Source organism: Hemiscyllium ocellatum, chromosome 21 (assembly GCF_020745735.1).
Source record: "Hemiscyllium ocellatum isolate sHemOce1 chromosome 21, sHemOce1.pat.X.cur, whole genome shotgun sequence".
Lineage (NCBI taxonomy): Eukaryota > Metazoa > Chordata > Chondrichthyes > Orectolobiformes > Hemiscylliidae > Hemiscyllium > Hemiscyllium ocellatum.
Genome location: NC_083421.1, coordinates 65,019,358 through 65,039,328, shown reverse-complemented (window position 1 = coordinate 65,039,328; position 19,971 = coordinate 65,019,358). Strand labels below are relative to the sequence as shown.

The 19,971-nt window shown below is 56.5% G+C and overlaps 1 protein-coding gene across 2 annotated transcripts in view; it reads left to right on the top strand.

Annotated features, from left to right (window-relative positions):
• The window catches only part of LOC132825971 (collagen alpha-1(V) chain-like), a 499,923-nt gene that overhangs the window by 364,127 nt on the left and 115,825 nt on the right, over window positions 1-19,971 (top strand). For both annotated transcript variants that reach the window (XM_060841664.1, XM_060841663.1), the window contains exons 26-30: window positions 746-790; window positions 1,705-1,758; window positions 3,050-3,094; window positions 3,395-3,448; window positions 5,795-5,902. In XM_060841664.1, the coding sequence (XP_060697647.1) occupies window positions 746-790; window positions 1,705-1,758; window positions 3,050-3,094; window positions 3,395-3,448; window positions 5,795-5,902 (306 nt within the window). The remainder of the gene's footprint in view (window positions 1-745; window positions 791-1,704; window positions 1,759-3,049; window positions 3,095-3,394; window positions 3,449-5,794; window positions 5,903-19,971) is intronic.

Below are 19,971 nucleotides of genomic sequence, written 5' to 3'. Positions count from 1 at the left end.
AAACATGAGTAAATCCCTGAACTATAATTCAGAAATAAAGCTGGATCTTGTAATCCCAAAAACAGACGCACTCACTCAACATAAAATGACAACAGAAACCAAAAGAGAAAATGCTGGAAAATCTCAGCAGGTCTGGCAGCGTCTGTAAGGGGAGAAAAGAGCTGACGTTTTGAGTCTAACTGACCCTTTGTCAAAGCTAACAAAAAGGGGGAAATAGGGAGGTATTTACACCAGGCTGAGAGAAGCCCCATAAATCCCATTTCTTATCTCTTTGAAAGCTTGGCTTTCTTTAACAAATGTCACATGATTCTTCGGTAACCAGAAGATACCTTAGAGCCCATCGTAAGCTGCTGACTTCATTCCTTAATTCAATCACCTGCTAAACTCATTTCAATCCAGAAAATACCCACATAGTTCTAAACCTTCCAGTTTTTCCACACTGTTCCTCAAATATAAATATGTATTCCCAATAATTCTCCTTGTCTCCCCAAGTGTGTAGACAAAAAGTCATCTTTTTGAAACTGAAGTAAATGGAATTTTGGGGGCGTTATTAGCGGTGGGTAGATCAGCCAGGATTTAATTAAATGGAGGGTTAGATTCATGGGACTGATGGCCTTTCCCCAAAACCCCAGGGAATCTGAGCACTTCCAATGGGGATGTCCCAGTGAAGCAGTCAGGGCAGGGGGGGAAGGTGGCACTCTGTTGTAATGCTGATGTTTGATGCTGTCATTTTGTTTCTGTACAGGGTCACCCCGGCAAGGAGGGTCCAACTGGAGAGAAGGGCAGCCCAGTATGTTCCACTTTCTCTCTCTTTAAGCTGTTCTTATTCTCTACACCGCCCAGCAATACATCTCATTTCACCCATCCCACATACCCTCATCCACCCCGTGTACACCAGCCTGTCCAGTGTACAGTAGGTGATCCCATGTACCCTGACCCATTGTATTGATCCACCCCGTGTACACCACCCTGTCCAGTGTGCAATAGGTGATCCTGTGTACCCTGACCCATTGGCATTGATCCACCCCGTGTACACCACCCTGTCCTGTGTACAGTGGGTGATCCCGTGTACCCTGACCCATTGGCATTGATCCACCCCGTGTACACCACCCTGTCCTGTGTACAGTGGGTGATCCCGTGTACCCTGACCCATTGGCATTGATCCACCCCGTGTACACCACCCTGTCCTGTGTACAGTGGGTGATCCCGTGTACCCTGACCCATTGGCATTGATCCACCCTATATACACCACCGTGTCCTGTGTACAGTGGGTGATCCCGTGTACCCTGACCCATTGGCATTGATCCACCCCGTGTACACCACCCTGTCCGGTGTGCCAATGGGGCTTGGTTGGATTCTAGCACCTCCTGCTAGCATTTAGCTCCAATTATGCTCTTACAGTCGCCTCACAGGGAGTTCTTGATCAGCGCCAGGCTCAGAGTCCCACCTCCAAACCACCATCCTGAGGTTCAAGCAAAGTCAAGCTGCCACGTGGGCGGGTGCAGCGCAAGGTGCAGCTGTGACAGGGCGGAACGTCAGAGCTCCTGGAGAGAGGGTCACTGCTCCCCAAGGGTCAAGCAGCAAGATGATAACTATAAAGTTCAATCGACAGTAGCAGAGCTGTGAGGCACCATGCAAATTGTTCCCCTTCCCAGGGAAATGACTGAAATGACACCAACTCATTTCTGTATTTTGTCTCTTCAGGGTCCACCAGGGCCACAGGGTCCTATTGGATATCCAGGACCACGTGGTGTCAAGGTAAGAATAATTAATTTCACACTCACAGTGGAAAACATATGATAGGATACAACCCATTCACACACACTGACCCTCACTGGGATACACTCCCACACACACTGACCCTCACTGGGGTACACTCCCACACACACTGACTCTCACTGGGGTACAGCTCCCACACACACTGACTCTCACTGGGGTACAGCTCCCACACACACTGACTCTCACTGGGGTATAGTGTCCCACACACACTGACTCTCACTGGGGTACAGCTCCCACACACACTGACTCTCACTGGGGTACAGCTCCCACACACACTGACTCTCACTGGGATACAGCTCCCACACACACTGACCCTCACTGGGGTACAGCTCCCACACACACTGACTCTCACTGGGATACAGTCCCACACACACTGACTCTCACTGGGGTACACTCCCACACACACTGACTCTCACTGGGGTACAGTCCCACACACACTGACTCTCACTGGGGTACACTCCCATACACACTGACTCTCACTGGGATACAGTCCCACACACACTGACTCTCTCTGGGGTACACTCCCACACACACTGACTCTCAGTGGGGTACAGCTCCCACACACACTGACTCTCACTGGGGTACAGTGGAGGTCCATAACAGCAGATCTGTTGTTCTATGCAGTCTCCTGAAGTTCAGAGATACTCACTGAGTGAAAATATCCACAAGCAGAAATCTCAGGTGGTGTCAGAAAGGACGGCATTTGGCAAGTTTGTGGAATATGTGACGACAGGGAACCCATGTTAAGGAATAGTGAGCTGTGTTAACAATCTGTTTTGAGGGTCTGGAAAGAGACATTTATGGGAAGGAGTAGCCTATTATTAATCACATAAAATTGCTGAAAGGGAACTAATTACAGCTGTTCCCGATAAAGGCGAAGCCTTAATGGGGTGATACGGATGACTCTATCTGCAAGGGTATTACAGAATGAAACATCTTTCTGGTGTTTGCAGTGAGATTCTTCTGTTTTTCCTGTCTAGCTAGTGCTTTTCTCTTCTGCAATAAATGTGATTTTCTTTTGTTAAAGTATATCGGTAGCCTTTTGTCAAACAAACTGAACAAATAAAACTCATGATCTATCAATCCGAATCTTCTTCTGCACTCTGACTTGTCCAGTGTTCCCATCAGCTGGGATCAGCGCTGAGGGAGGCTGCTCCTTGCTGTTCTCTCTCCCAGGGCTCTGTCCTGGCACTGAATTGGTACACTGGTCGCTGTGTGATGCCAGGTTAATTTACTAACCTGCGAGCTCTGATCTGTTGTTTTTTTTCAGGGTGCTGATGGTGTTCGTGGCTTGATGGGACATAAAGGCGAGAAGGTAAGCAACAGATCATCACCGTCAAAGTCTGAGCCAGGGGTCTGTCACAAACCTTGGGAGGAACCTGGGATTTACAGAGTGTTGAGAGACAGAAGCCAAGTGTGTGTGAGAGAACATGAGCGTGATTTGTCTGTGTGTGAACAAGGTGGGAGGTGTGTGTGAGTATGTGTTGGGTTTGGGGGAGTTTGTTGGGGGGGAAGAGGTCAGTGTGTTATTATTTGGGATCTGCCTTAGTGGGAGTGGCTTCAGTGATAGCTGGAGACACAGTCTCATTGTCCTGTTGTCTTTGTGTTTTAACAGGGTGAAGATGGTTTCCCAGGATTCAAGGGTGATATGGGAATAAAGGGCGACAGAGTGAGTTCTCAAACATAACATCCTGGCACTGAAGTAATGAAAGGAATTGCAGAGTGATACAACCCAGCAAGAGACCATTCAGCCCATCACGTCTATAGCAGCTCTCTGAGAAATGTATCCAGTTAATCCCATTACCCTGCTCTTTCTCCTCAACCTTCAAAAAATCTCCTTCTCAAATATCTCTTTGATCCGCTGTTTCAAAAGTTCCTGTTCAGTCTGCTCCCATCTCCCTTTCAGGCAGCATGTCTCAGATCACTATAAACTGATGTGCAAAAATCAATTCTCCTCCTCCCCCATTCTGGTCCTTTTCCTGATACCCTTCAGTCTGTGTCTGTCTGGTCACTGCCCCTCCTGCCCCTGGGAACACTTTCTCTCATTCATCGAACAAACCTGACCCTGATTTTGAACTCCTTGATTAAATCTCCCCTCAACCTTCTCTGCTCTGAGGAGGACAATCCCAGAGTCTGCAGTCTCTCTTCAGTCACCACTGTCCCTCATCCCTGGACTCATCCCTGTAACTCTCTTCCACAGCCTCTCCAGGCCTGGGAGCACAAAATGTGTAACAGCCAAAATGTAACCCAGGTTTCCAGGCGGTGATTAATCCCTCTGAGATGATTGAGGTAAATGGGGTTAGAGGGAAACACCTCCCTGACAGACAGTCACACAGAGAATTGAAGAGTGAGGTGAGGTTTTCACCAGAACTGTCACTCAGTCCACTCGAAATGAATGATCAGAAAGTGAACATATTGCTCAGCGGCTGGTCTCCTGGTGACGGTTAATCAGTCCCATGTCTCAAAGCAGGTCCTTAGTAACCATGGTTACTAACCATAGAAACCTGTGGATTAGGAGCAGGTAGAGGTCACTCTACCCTTCCAGCCCCTGTACGATGAGACCGTGGCCGAACTGATTGCTCCACATTCCCGCTGAACCTGAGCATCTTTCATCCCTGAAACAAAAGATATTCAAAGACCCTTTTCCCACCTTTCCAGAAGACAGCTTCACCCAGACTGAAGCATCAAGAACCTCAATCCCACCCTTGTAGGTTTGGGAAGATTCCTGTGTGTGTGTCCGCTCCTCAGCCCAGCTGTCCTCACCATGTCAATGGTTCACACACTGAACTCTCTAACTCTCTCTCCCTTACTCTCCCAATTTACCTCTCTCTCTCTCTCTCTCTCTAACTCTCTCTCCCTCTCTCCCCCTCATTCTTCCTCCCTCTCCCTTGCTCTACCTCTCTTTGTCTCTCTACCTCCCCCGTCCCTCTCTCCCCCTCCACTCTCTCTCTCTCTGACTCTCTGTCCGTCTTTTTCACACACTGTCATTATATTCCATGATCTCATTTCTTTGCCGTCTCTGACTCCGAGGCCATTCAGCTTAGTTTCTGAGCTGCTGTTCATTCCTTCAGCATCATGGTGACACGCGGCAGTAACTCCAGTCTGTCCTTCAGATCCGGAGTGATTTACTGTCACAGTTACATCGTCTCCTCTCAGCCAGGCTCTCACTGTTTCTGCATGATATTAGTGCAGCACAATACATTGTAAATCCAAACCAGCCCACAAAGGAGCATTATTCAAAGAGAAATTGGTTTTCTGTCAAGATTCAGTCACCAGAAGGATAAAGTGGTCCAAAATATTTCCCATTTTCATCTGTTTGGAACGAGATGCAGCTCATTGATATTCTGAAATGCAAAAGTCCAGAAGAGGCAGGGCACAGAGCCTGAACTGCAGAGAGAGGGGACAGGCTGATGAGCAAAAACAGACAGAATTCGCCATCCAATCAGGTCCCAGCCCACTCCCACGCTCTGTAAAGGGAGTGAGTCCTCAGGCAGAGCGAACTATAGGAACACTGTCTTTGCCCTCTGCCCTTTGACCTGTCACTATCCCAAATAATTGTAAATATACTCTTGTACAAGTAAGAAATGCCTTTGCAGTTTCGTTGGAGAGAGTCAAGCTCCGATGTTTGTTTGTTTCCCCACATACTGCTGTGAACAGCTTTAGTGATCATGGACGGACATAAAGATAATTTTATGAATAAAGTGTATTTTTGAAACTTGCTCTCCCTCACTTCTTGCAAAAATGAGACTCTCTCCATTCTTCCATGTCCTTTGCTGTCAGTGACCCTTATCTCAATTTCCCTTGTTTCCCTCGTTTCCCTCGTTTCCCTTGTTTCCCTCGTTTCCCTCGTTTCCCTCGTTTCCCTCGTTGACCCCAGCACCCCCAGTTCCTTCATCCTTTCTCCCATTTCTATTTCCCTGGTGTTCCATTCGCCTCAATGTTCCTCTGTCTTTCTCTGCCTCTCCCTCTCAGGGCTCTTTCTAATCAACTGTGTGGTTTTATTGTTTTCTCTCAGGGTGAGCTCGGTCCAGCGGGACCCAGGGGAGAAGATGGTCCCGAGGGTCCGAAAGGACGGTTTGGGCCCGCTGGAGATAATGGCCCACCTGGGCCGCCTGGTGAAAAGGTACCGGACCAGATAGATCACTGAGAGCACAGCCTGGCCATGTGGGCAGTGCCACGTCACGCAGCTCCAGCTCACTTCACACTGGGTCACACTGCTGCCCCACACTGGGTCACACTGCTGCCCCACACTGGGTCACACTGCTACCCCACACTGGGTCACACTGCTGCCCCACACTGGGTCACACTGCTGCCCCACACTGGGTCATACTGCTGCACCACACTGGGTCACACTGCTGCCCCACACTGGGTCACACTGCTGCCCCACACTGGGTCACACTGCTACCCCACACTGGGTCACACTGCTGCCCCACACTGGGTCACACTGCTGCCTCACACTGGGTCACACTGCTGCCCCACACTGGGTCACACTGCTACCTCACACTGGGTCACACTGCTACCTCACACTGGGTCACACTGCTACCTCACACTGGGTCACACTGCTGCACCACACTGGGTCACACTGCTGCCCCACACTGGGTCACACTGCTACCCCACACTGGGTCACACTGCTGCCCCACACTGGGTCACACTGCTGCCCCACACTGGGTCACACTGCTGCCCCACACTGGGTCACACTGCTACCCCACACTGCGTCACACTGCTACCTCACACTGGGTCACACTGCTGCACCACACTGGGTCACACTGCTACCCCACACTGGGTCACACTGCTACCCCACACTGGGTCACACTACTACCCCACACTGCGTCACACTGCTACCTCACACTGGGTCACACTGCTGCCCCACACTGGGTCACACTGCTGCCTCACACTGATTCACACTGCTACCCCACACTGGGTCACACTGCTGCCTCACACTGGGTCACACTGCTACCTCACACTGGGTCACACTGCTACCCCACACTGGGTCACACTGCTGCCTCACACTGGGTCACACTGCTACCTCACACTGGGTCACACTGCTGCCTCACACTGGGTCACACTGCTGCACCACACTGGGTCACACTGCTGCCCCACACTGGGTCACACTGCTACCCCACACTGGGTCACACTGCTGCCCCACACTGGGTCACACTGCTGCCTCACACTGGGTCACACTGCTGCCCCACACTGGGTCACACTGCTACCTCACACTGGGTCACACTGCTGCCCCACACTGGGTCACACTGCTGCCCCACACTGGGTCACACTGCTACCCCACACTGCGTCACACTGCTACCTCACACTGGGTCACACTGCTGCACCACACTGGGTCACACTGCTACCCCTCACTGCGTCACACTGCTACCTCACACTGGGTCACACTGCTGCCCCACACTGGGTCACACTGCTGCACCACACTGGGTCACACTGCTACCCCACACTGGGTCACACTGCTACCCCACACTGCGTCACACTGCTACCTCACACTGGGTCACACTGCTGCCCCACACTGGGTCACACTGCTGCCTCACACTGATTCACACTGCTACCCCACACTGGGTCACACTGCTGCCTCACACTGGGTCACACTGCTACCTCACACTGGGTCACACTGCTACCCCACACTGGGTCACACTGCTGCCTCACACTGGGTCACACTGCTACCTCACACTGGGTCACACTGCTTCCTCACACTGGGTCACACTGCTACCTCACACTGGGTAACACTGCTGCCCCACACTGGGTCACACTGCTGCCCCACACTGGGTCACACTGCTACCTCACACTGGGTCACACTGCTGCCCCACACTGGGTCACACTGCTGCCCCACACTGGGTCACACTGCTTCCTCACACTGGGTCACACTGCTACCCCACACTGGGTCACACTGCTGCCCCACACTGGGTCACACTGCTGCCCCACACTGGGTCACACTGCTACCTCACACTGGGTCACACTGCTGCCCCACACTGGGTCACACTGCTGCCCCACACTGGGTCACACTGCTGCCCCACACTGGGTCACACTGCTGCCCCACGCTGGGTCACACTGCTACCCCACGCTGGGTCACACTGCTACCCCACACTGGGTCACACTGCTGCCCCACACTGGGTCACACTGCTACCTCACACTGGGTCACACTGCTGCCCCACACTGGGTCACACTGCTGCACCACACTGGGTCACACTGCTGCCTCACACTGGGTCACACTGCTACCTCACACTGGGTCACACTGCTGCCCCACACTGGGTCACACTGCTGCCCCACACTGGGTCACACTGCTACCTCACACTGGGTCACACTGCTGCCCCACACTGGGTCACACTGCTGCCCCACACTGGGTCACACTGCTACCTCACACTGGGTCACACTGCTGCCCCACACTGGGTCACACTGCTGCCCCACACTGGGTCACACTGCTACCTCACACTGGGTCACACTGCTGCCTCACACTGGGTCACACTGCTGCCTCACACTGATTCACACTGCTACCCCACACTGGGTCACACTGCTGCCTCACACTGGGTCACACTGCTACCTCACACTGGGTCACACTGCTACCTCACACTGGGTAACACTGCTGCCCCACACTGGGTCACACTGCTGCCCCACACTGGGTCACACTGCTGCCCCACACTGGGTCACACTGCTGCACCACACTGGGTCACACTGCGACCCCACACTGGGTCACACTGCTACCTCACACTGGGTCACACTGCTACCCCACACTGGGTCACACTGCTACCCCACACTGGGTCACACTGCTACCTCACACTGGGTCACACTGCTGCCCCACACTGGGTCACACTGCTGCACCACACTGGGTCACACTGCTCCCCCACACTGGGTCACACTGCTTCCTCACACTGGGTCACACTGCTGCCTCACACTGGGTCACACTGCTACCCCACACTAGGTCACACTGCTGCACCACACTGGTTCACACTGCTACCTCACACTGGGTCACACTGCTACCCCACACTGGGTCACACTGCTGCCCCACACTGGGTCACACTGCTACCCCACACTGGGTCACACTGCTACCTCACACTGGGTCACACTGCTGCCCCACACTGGGTCACACTGCTGCACCACACTGGGTCACACTGCTACCCCACACTGGGTCACACTGCTACCCCACACTGGGTCACACTGCTACCTCACACTGGGTCACACTGCTGCCCCACACTGGGTCACACTGCTGCCCCACACTGGGTCACACTGCTGCCCCACACTGGGTCACACTGCTACCTCACACTGGGTCACACTGCTGCCCCACACTGGGTCACACTGCTACCTCACACTGGGTCACACTGCTACCTCACACTGGGTCACACTGCTGCCCCACACTGGGTCACACTGCTGCCCCACACTGGGTCACACTGCTGCACCACACTGGGTCACACTGCTACCCCACACTGGGTCACACTGCTACCTCACACTGGGTCACACTGCTGCCCCACACTGGGTCACACTGCTGCCCCACACTGGGTCACACTGCTGCACCACACTGGGTCACACTGCTACCACACACTGGGTCACACTGCTACCTCACACTGGGTCACACTGCTGCCCCACACTGGGTCACACTGCTGCACCACACTGGGTCACACTGCTACCCCACACTGGGTCACACTGCTACCTCACACTGGGTCACACTGCTGCCTCACACTGGGTCACACTGCTACCCCACACTGGGTCACACTGCTGCACCACACTGGGTCACACTGCTGCCCCACACTGGGTCACACTGCTGCACCACACTGGGTCACACTGCTACCTCACACTGGGTCACACTGCTACCTCACACTGGGTCACACTGCTGCACCACACTGGGTCACACTGCTGCACCACACTGGGTCATAATGCTACCCCACACTGCTGCCTCATACTGGGTCACACTGCTGCACCACACTGGGTCACACTGCTACCTCACACTGGGTCACATTGCAACCCCACACTAGGTCACACTGCTGCACCACACTGAGTGACACTGCTACCTCACACTGGGTCACACTGCTACCTCACACTGGGTCACATTGCTACCCCACACTGGGTCACACTGCTGCCTCATACTGGGTCACACTGCTGCACCACACTGGGTCACACTGCTACCTCACACTGGGTCACACTGCTACCCCACACTGGGTCACACTGCTGCCCCACACTGGGTCACACTGCTGTCCCACACTGGGTCATACTGCTACCTCACACTGGGTCACACTGCTACCCCACACTGGGTCACACTGATACCCCACACTGGGTCACACTGCTACCTCACACTGCTGCCCTACACTGGGTCACACTGCTACCCCACACTGGGTCACACTGCTACCCCACACTGGGTCACACTGCTGCACCACACTGGGTCACACTGCTACCTCACACTGGGTCACACTGCTACCTCACAGTGGGACACACTGCTACCTCACACTGGATCGCACTGCTACCTCACACTGGGTCACACTGCTGCCCCACACTGGGTCACACTGCTTCCCCACACTGGGACACACTGCTGCCCCACACTGGGTCACACTGCTGCACCACACTGGGTCACACTGCTACCTCACACTGGGTCACACTGCTGCACCACACTGGGTCACACTGCTACCCCACACTGGGTCACACTGCTACCTCACACTGGGTCACACTGCTGCCTCACACTGGGTCACACTGCTACCTCACACTGGGTCACACTGCTGCCCCACACTGGGTTACACTGCTACCTCACACTGGGTCACACTGCTGCCCCACACTGGGTCACACTGCTACCTCACACTGGGTCACACTGCTGCCCCACACTGGGTTACACTGCTGCCCCACACTGGGTCACACTGCTGCCCCACACTGGGTCACACTGCTGCCTCACACTGGGTCACACTGCTACCCCCCACTAAGTCACACTGATGCCTCACACTGGGTCACACTGCTGCACCACACTGGGTCACACTGCTACCTCACACTGGGTCACACTGCTGCACCACACTGGGTCACACTGCTACCTCACACTGGGTCACACTGTTACCTCACACTGGGTCACACTGCTACCCCACACTGGGTCACACTGCTACCTCACACTGGGTCACACTGCTGCACCACACTGGGTCACACTGCTACCTCACACTGGGTCACACTGCTGCCTCACACTGGGTCACACTGCTGCCCCACACTGGGTCACACTGCTACCTCACACTGGGTCACACTGCTGCCCCACACTGGGTCACACTGCTGCCTCACACTGATTCACACTGCTACCCCACACTGGGTCACACTGCTGCCTCACACTGGGTCACACTGCTACCTCACACTGGGTCACACTGCTACCCCACACTGGGTCACACTGCTGCCTCACACTGGGTCACACTGCTACCTCACACTGGGTCACACTGCTGCCTCACACTGGGTCACACTGCTGCACCACACTGGGTCACACTGCTGCCCCACACTGGGTCACACTGCTACCCCACACTGGGTCACACTGCTGCCCCACACTGGGTCACACTGCTGCCTCACACTGGGTCACACTGCTGCCCCACACTGGGTCACACTGCTCCCCCACACTGGGTCACACTGCTGCCCCACACTGGGTCACACTGCTGCCCCACACTGGGTCACACTGCTACCCCACACTGCGTCACACTGCTACCTCACACTGGGTCACACTGCTGCACCACACTGGGTCACACTGCTACCCCTCACTGCGTCACACTGCTACCTCACACTGGGTCACACTGCTGCCCCACACTGGGTCACACTGCTGCACCACACTGGGTCACACTGCTACCCCACACTGGGTCACACTGCTACCCCACACTGCGTCACACTGCTACCTCACACTGGGTCACACTGCTGCCCCACACTGGGTCACACTGCTGCCTCACACTGATTCACACTGCTACCCCACACTGGGTCACACTGCTGCCTCACACTGGGTCACACTGCTACCTCACACTGGGTCACACTGCTACCCCACACTGGGTCACACTGCTGCCTCACACTGATTCACACTGCTACCTCACACTGGGTCACACTGCTGCCTCACACTGGGTCACACTGCTACCTCACACTGGGTAACACTGCTGCCCCACACTGGGTCACACTGCTGCCCCACACTGGGTCACACTGCTACCTCACACTGGGTCACACTGCTGCCCCACACTGGGTCACACTGCTGCCCCACACTGGGTCACACTGCTACCTCACACTGGGTCACACTGCTACCCCACACTGGGTCACACTGCTGCCCCACACTGGGTCACACTGCTGCCCCACACTGGGTCACACTGCTACCTCACACTGGGTCACACTGCTGCCCCACACTGGGTCACACTGCTGCCCCACACTGGGTCACACTGCTGCCCCACACTGGGTCACACTGCTGCCCCACACTGGGTCACACTGCTACCCCACGCTGGGTCACACTGCTACCCCACACTGGGTCACACTGCTGCCCCACACTGGGTCACACTGCTACCTCACACTGGGTCACACTGCTGCCCCACACTGGGTCACACTGCTGCACCACACTGGGTCACACTGCTGCCTCACACTGGGTCACACTGCTACCTCACACTGGGTCACACTGCTGCCCCACACTGGGTCACACTGCTGCCCCACACTGGGTCACACTGCTACCTCACACTGGGTCACACTGCTGCCCCACACTGGGTCACACTGCTGCCCCACACTGGGTCACACTGCTACCTCACACTGGGTCACACTGCTGCCCCACACTGGGTCACACTGCTGCCCCACACTGGGTCACACTGCTACCTCACACTGGGTCACACTGCTGCCTCACACTGGGTCACACTGCTGCCTCACACTGATTCACACTGCTACCCCACACTGGGTCACACTGCTGCCTCACACTGGGTCACACTGCTACCTCACACTGGGTCACACTGCTACCTCACACTGGGTAACACTGCTGCCCCACACTGGGTCACACTGCTGCCCCACACTGGGTCACACTGCTTCCCCACACTGGGTCACACTGCTGCACCACACTGGGTCACACTGCGACCCCACACTGGGTCACACTGCTACCTCACACTGGGTCACACTGCTACCCCACACTGGGTCACACTGCTACCCCACACTGGGTCACACTGCTACCTCACACTGGGTCACACTGCTGCCCCACACTGGGTCACACTGCTGCACCACACTGGGTCACACTGCTACCCCACACTGGGTCACACTGCTACCTCACACTGGGTCACACTGCTGCCTCACACTGGGTCACACTGCTACCCCACACTAGGTCACACTGCTGCACCACACTGGTTCACACTGCTACCTCACACTGGGTCACACTGCTACCCCACACTGGGTCACACTGCTGCCCCACACTGGGTCACACTGCTACCCCACACTGGGTCACACTGCTACCTCACACTGGGTCACACTGCTGCCCCACACTGGGTCACACTGCTGCACCACACTGGGTCACACTGCTACCCCACACTGGGTCACACTGCTACCCCACACTGGGTCACACTGCTACCTCACACTGGGTCACACTGCTGCCCCACACTGGGTCACACTGCTGCCCCACACTGGGTCACACTGCTGCCCCACACTGGGTCACACTGCTACCTCACACTGGGTCACACTGCTGCCCCACACTGGGTCACACTGCTACCTCACACTGGGTCACACTGCTACCTCACACTGGGTCACACTGCTGCCCCACACTGGGTCACACTGCTGCCCCACACTGGGTCACACTGCTGCACCACACTGGGTCACACTGCTACCCCACACTGGGTCACACTGCTACCTCACACTGGGTCACACTGCTGCCCCACACTGGGTCACACTGCTGCCCCACACTGGGTCACACTGCTGCACCACACTGGGTCACACTGCTACCCCACACTGGGTCACACTGCTACCTCACACTGGGTCACACTGCTGCCCCACACTGGGTCACACTGCTGCACCACACTGGGTCACACTGCTACCCCACACTGGGTCACACTGCTACCTCACACTGGGTCACACTGCTGCCTCACACTGGGTCACACTGCTACCCCACACTGGGTCACACTGCTGCACCACACTGGGTCACACTGCTGCCCCACACTGGGTCACACTGCTGCACCACACTGGGTCACACTGCTACCTCACACTGGGTCACACTGCTACCTCACACTGGGTCACACTGCTGCACCACACTGGGTCACACTGCTGCACCACACTGGGTCATAATGCTACCCCACACTGCTGCCTCATACTGGGTCACACTGCTGCACCACACTGGGTCACACTGCTACCTCACACTGGGTCACATTGCAACCCCACACTAGGTCACACTGCTGCACCACACTGAGTGACACTGCTACCTCACACTGGGTCACACTGCTACCTCACACTGGGTCACATTGCTACCCCACACTGCTGCCTCATACTGGGTCACACTGCTGCACCACACTGGGTCACACTGCTACCTCACACTGGGTCACACTGCTACCCCACACTGGGTCACACTGCTGCCCCACACTGGGTCACACTGCTGTCCCACACTGGGTCATACTGCTACCTCACACTGGGTCACACTGCTACCCCACACTGGGTCACACTGATACCCCACACTGGGTCACACTGCTACCTCACACTGCTGCCCTACACTGGGTCACACTGCTACCCCACACTGGGTCACACTGCTACCCCACACTGGGTCACACTGCTGCACCACACTGGGTCACACTGCTACCTCACACTGGGTCACACTGCTACCTCACAGTGGGACACACTGCTACCTCACACTGGATCGCACTGCTACCTCACACTGGGTCACACTGCTGCCCCACACTGGGTCACACTGCTTCCCCACACTGGGACACACTGCTGCCCCACACTGGGTCACACTGCTGCACCACACTGGGTCACACTGCTACCTCACACTGGGTCACACTGCTGCACCACACTGGGTCACACTGCTACCCCACACTGGGTCACACTGCTACCTCACACTGGGTCACACTGCTGCCTCACACTGGGTCACACTGCTACCTCACACTGGGTCACACTGCTGCCCCACACTGGGTTACACTGCTACCTCACACTGGGTCACACTGCTGCCCCACACTGGGTCACACTGCTACCTCACACTGGGTCACACTGCTGCCCCACACTGGGTTACACTGCTGCCCCACACTGGGTCACACTGCTGCCCCACACTGGGTCACACTGCTGCCTCACACTGGGTCACACTGCTACCCCCCACTAAGTCACACTGATGCCTCACACTGGGTCACACTGCTGCACCACACTGGGTCACACTGCTACCTCACACTGGGTCACACTGCTGCACCACACTGGGTCACACTGCTACCTCACACTGGGTCACACTGTTACCTCACACTGGGTCACACTGCTACCCCACACTGGGTCACACTGCTACCTCACACTGGGTCACACTGCTGCACCACACTGGGTCACACTGCTACCTCACACTGGGTCACACTGCAACCCCACACTGGGTCACACTGCTGCCCCACACTGGGCCATACTGCTACCTCACACTGGGTCACACTGCTGCACCACACTGAGTGACACTGCTACCTCACACTGGGTCACACTGCTGCACCACACTGGGTCACATTGCTGCACCACACTGAGTGACACTGCTAGCTCACAATGGGTCACACTGCTACCTCACACTGGGTCACACTGCTACCCCACACTGGGTCACACTGCTGCCTCACACTGGGTCACACTGCTACCTCACACTGGGTCACACTGCTGCACCACACTGGGTCACACTGCTACCTCACACTGGGTCACACTGCTACCTCACACTGGGTCACACTGCTGCCCCACACTGGGTCACACTGCTGCCCCACACTGGGTCACACTGCTACCTCACACTGGGTCACACTGCTACCTCACACTGGGTCACACTGCTGCACCACACTGGGTCACACTGCTACCTCACACTGGGTCACACTGCTACCCCACACTGGGTCACACTGCTACCTCACACTGGGTCACACTGCTGCCCCACACTGGGTCACACTGCTACCTCACACTGGGTCACACTGCTACCTCACACTGGGTCACACTGCTGCCCCACACCGGTCACACTGCTGTCCCACACTGGGCCATACTGCTACCTCACACTGGGTCACACTGCTACCTCACACTGGGTCACACTGCTGCCCCACACTGGGTCACACTGCTGCACCACACTGGCTCACAATGCTACCTCATACTGGGTCACACTGCTGCACCACACTGGGTCACACTGCTACCTCACACTGGGTCACACTGCTGCACCACACTGGGTCACACTGCTACCTCACACTGGGTCACACTGTTACCTCACACTGGGTCACACTGCTACCCCACACTGGGTCACACTGCTACCTCACACTGGGTCACACTGCTGCACCACACTGGGTCACACTGCTACCTCACACTGGGTCACATTGCAACCCCACACTAGGTCACACTGCTGTCCCACACTGGGCCATACTGCTACCTCACACTGGGTCACACTGCTACCTCACACTGGGTCACACTGCTGCCCCACACTGGGTCACACTGCTACCCCACACTGGGTCACACTGCTACCTCACATTGGGTCAAACTGCTGCCCCACACTGGGTCACACTGCTACCTCACACTGGGTCAAACTGCTACCTCACACTGGGTCACACTGCTGCCCCACACTGGGTCACACTGCTACCTCACACTGGGTCACACTGCTACCCCACACTGGGTCACACTGCTTCCCCACACTGGGTCACACTGCTGCCCCACACTGGGTCACACTGCTACCCCACACTGGGTCACACTGCTACCACACACTGGGTCACACTGCTGCCCCACTCTAGGTCACACTGCTACCTCACACTAGGTCACACTGCTACCCCACACTGGGTCATACTGCTACCTCACACTGGGTCACACTGCTGCCCCACACTGGGTCACACTGCTACCCCACACTGGGTCACATTGCTACCTCACACTGGGTCACACTGCTACCTCACACTGGGACACACTGCTACCTCACACTGGGTCACACTACTGCACCACACTGGGTCACACTGCTACCTCACACTGGGTCACACTGCTGCCCCACACTGGGTCACACTGCTGCCCCACACTGGGTCACACTGCTACCCCACACTGGGTCACACTGCTGCCCCACACTGGATCACACTGCTGCCCCACACTGGATCACACTGCTACCCCACACTGGGTCACACCGCTACCCCACACTGGGTCACACTGCTGCACCACACTGGGTCACACTGCTACCTCACACTGGGTCACACTGCTGCCCCACACTGGGTCACACTGCTGCCCCACACTGGGTCACACCGCTACCCCACACTGGGTCACACTGCTGCCCCACACTGGATCACACTGCTACCCCACACTGGGTCACACCGCTACCCCACACTGGGTCACACTGCTGCCCCACTCTAGGTCACACTGCTACCTCACACTGGGTCACACTGCTACCTCACACTGATTCACACTGCTGCCTCACACTGGGTCACACTGCTACCTCACACTGATTCACACTGCTACCCCACACTGGGTCACACTGCTACCCCACACTGGGTCACACTGCTACCTCACACTGGGTCACACTGCTGCCTCACACTGGGTCACACTGCTACCCCACACTAGGTCACACTGCTGCACCACACTGGTTCACACTGCTACCTCACACTGGGTCACACTGCTGCCCCACACTGGGTCACACTGCTGCCCCACACTGGGTCACACTGCTGCACCACACTGGGTCACACTGCTACCCCACACTGGGTCACACTGCTACCTCACACTGGGTCACACTGCTGCCCCACACTGGGTCACACTGCTGCCCCACACTGGGTCACACTGCTGCACCACACTGGGTCACACTGCTACCCCACACTGGGTCACACTGCTACCTCACACTGGGTCACACTGCTGCCCCACACTGGGTCACACTGCTGCACCACACTGGGTCACACTGCTACCCCACACTGGGTCACACTGCTACCTCACACTGGGTCACACTGCTGCCTCACACTGGGTCACACTGCTACCCCACACTGGGTCACACTGCTGCACCACACTGGGTCACACTGCTGCCCCACACTGGGTCACACTGCTGCACCACACTGGGTCACACTGCTACCTCACACTGGGTCACACTGCTACCTCACACTGGGTCACACTGCTGCACCACACTGGGTCACACTGCTGCACCACACTGGGTCATAATGCTACCCCACACTGCTGCCTCATACTGGGTCACACTGCTGCACCACACTGGGTCACACTGCTACCTCACACTGGGTCACATTGCAACCCCACACTAGGTCACACTGCTGCACCACACTGAGTGACACTGCTACCTCACACTGGGTCACACTGCTACCTCACACTGGGTCACATTGCTACCCCACACTGCTGCCTCATACTGGGTCACACTGCTGCACCACACTGGGTCACACTGCTACCCCACACTGGGTCACACTGCTGCCCCACACTGGGTCACACTGCTGTCCCACACTGGGTCATACTGCTACCTCACACTGGGTCACACTGCTACCCCACACTGGGTCACACTGATACCCCACACTGGGTCACACTGCTACCTCACACTGCTGCCCTACACTGGGTCACACTGCTACCCCACACTGGGTCACACTGCTACCCCACACTGGGTCACACTGCTACCTCACAGTGGGACACACTGCTACCTCACACTGGATCGCACTGCTACCTCACACTGGGTCACACTGCTGCCCCACACTGGGTCACACTGCTTCCCCTCACTGGGACACACTGCTGCCCCACACTGGGTCACACTGCTGCACCACACTGGGTCACACTGCTACCTCACACTGGGTCACACTGCTGCACCACACTGGGTCACACTGCTACCCCACACTGGGTCACACTGCTACCTCACACTGGGTCACACTGCTGCCTCACACTGGGTCACACTGCTACCTCACACTGGGTCACACTGCTGCCCCACACTGGGTTACACTGCTACCTCACACTGGGTCACACTGCTGCCCCACACTGGGTCACACTGCTACCTCACACTGGGTCACACTGCTGCCCCACACTGGGTTACACTGCTGCCCCACACTGGGTCACACTGCTGCCCCACACTGGGTCACACTGCTGCCTCACACTGGGTCACACTGCTACCCCCCACTAAGTCACACTGATGCCTCACACTGGGTCACACTGCTGCACCACACTGGGTCACACTGCTACCTCACACTGGGTCACACTGCTGCACCACACTGGGTCACACTGCTACCTCACACTGGGTCACACTGTTACCTCACACTGGGTCACACTGCTACCCCACACTGGGTCACACTGCTACCTCACACTGGGTCACACTGCTGCACCACACTGGGTCACACTGCTACCTCACACTGGGTCACATTGCAACCCCACACTGGGTCACACTGCTGCCCCACACTGGGCCATACTGCTACCTCACACTGGGTCACACTGCTGCACCACACTGAGTGACACTGCTACCTCACACTGGGTCACACTGCTGCACCACACTGGGTCACATTGCTGCACCACACTGAGTGACTCTGCTACCTCACACTGGGTCACACTGCTACCTCACACTGGGTCACACTGCTGCCCCACACTGGGTCACACTGCTGCACCACACTGAGTGACACTGCTAGCTCACAATGGGTCACACTGCTACCTCACACTGGGTCACACTGCTACCCCACACTGGGTCACACTGCTGCCTCACACTGGGTCACACTGCTACCTCACACTGGGTCACACTGCTGCACCACACTGGGTCACACTGCTACCTCACACTGGGTCACACTGCTACCTCACACTGGGTCACACTGCTGCCCCACACTGGGTCACACTGCTGCCCCACACTGGGTCACACTGCTACCTCACACTGGGTCACACTGCTACCTCACACTGGGTCACACTGCTGCACCACACTGGGTCACACTGCTACCTCACACTGGGTCACACTGCTACCCCACACTGGGTCACACTGCTACCTCACACTGGGTCACACTGCTGCCCCACACTGGGTCACACTGCTACCTCACACTGGGTCACACTGCTACCTCACACTGGGTCACACTGCTGCCCCACACCGGTCACACTGCTGTCCCACACTGGGCCATACTGCTACCTCACACTGGGTCACACTGCTAC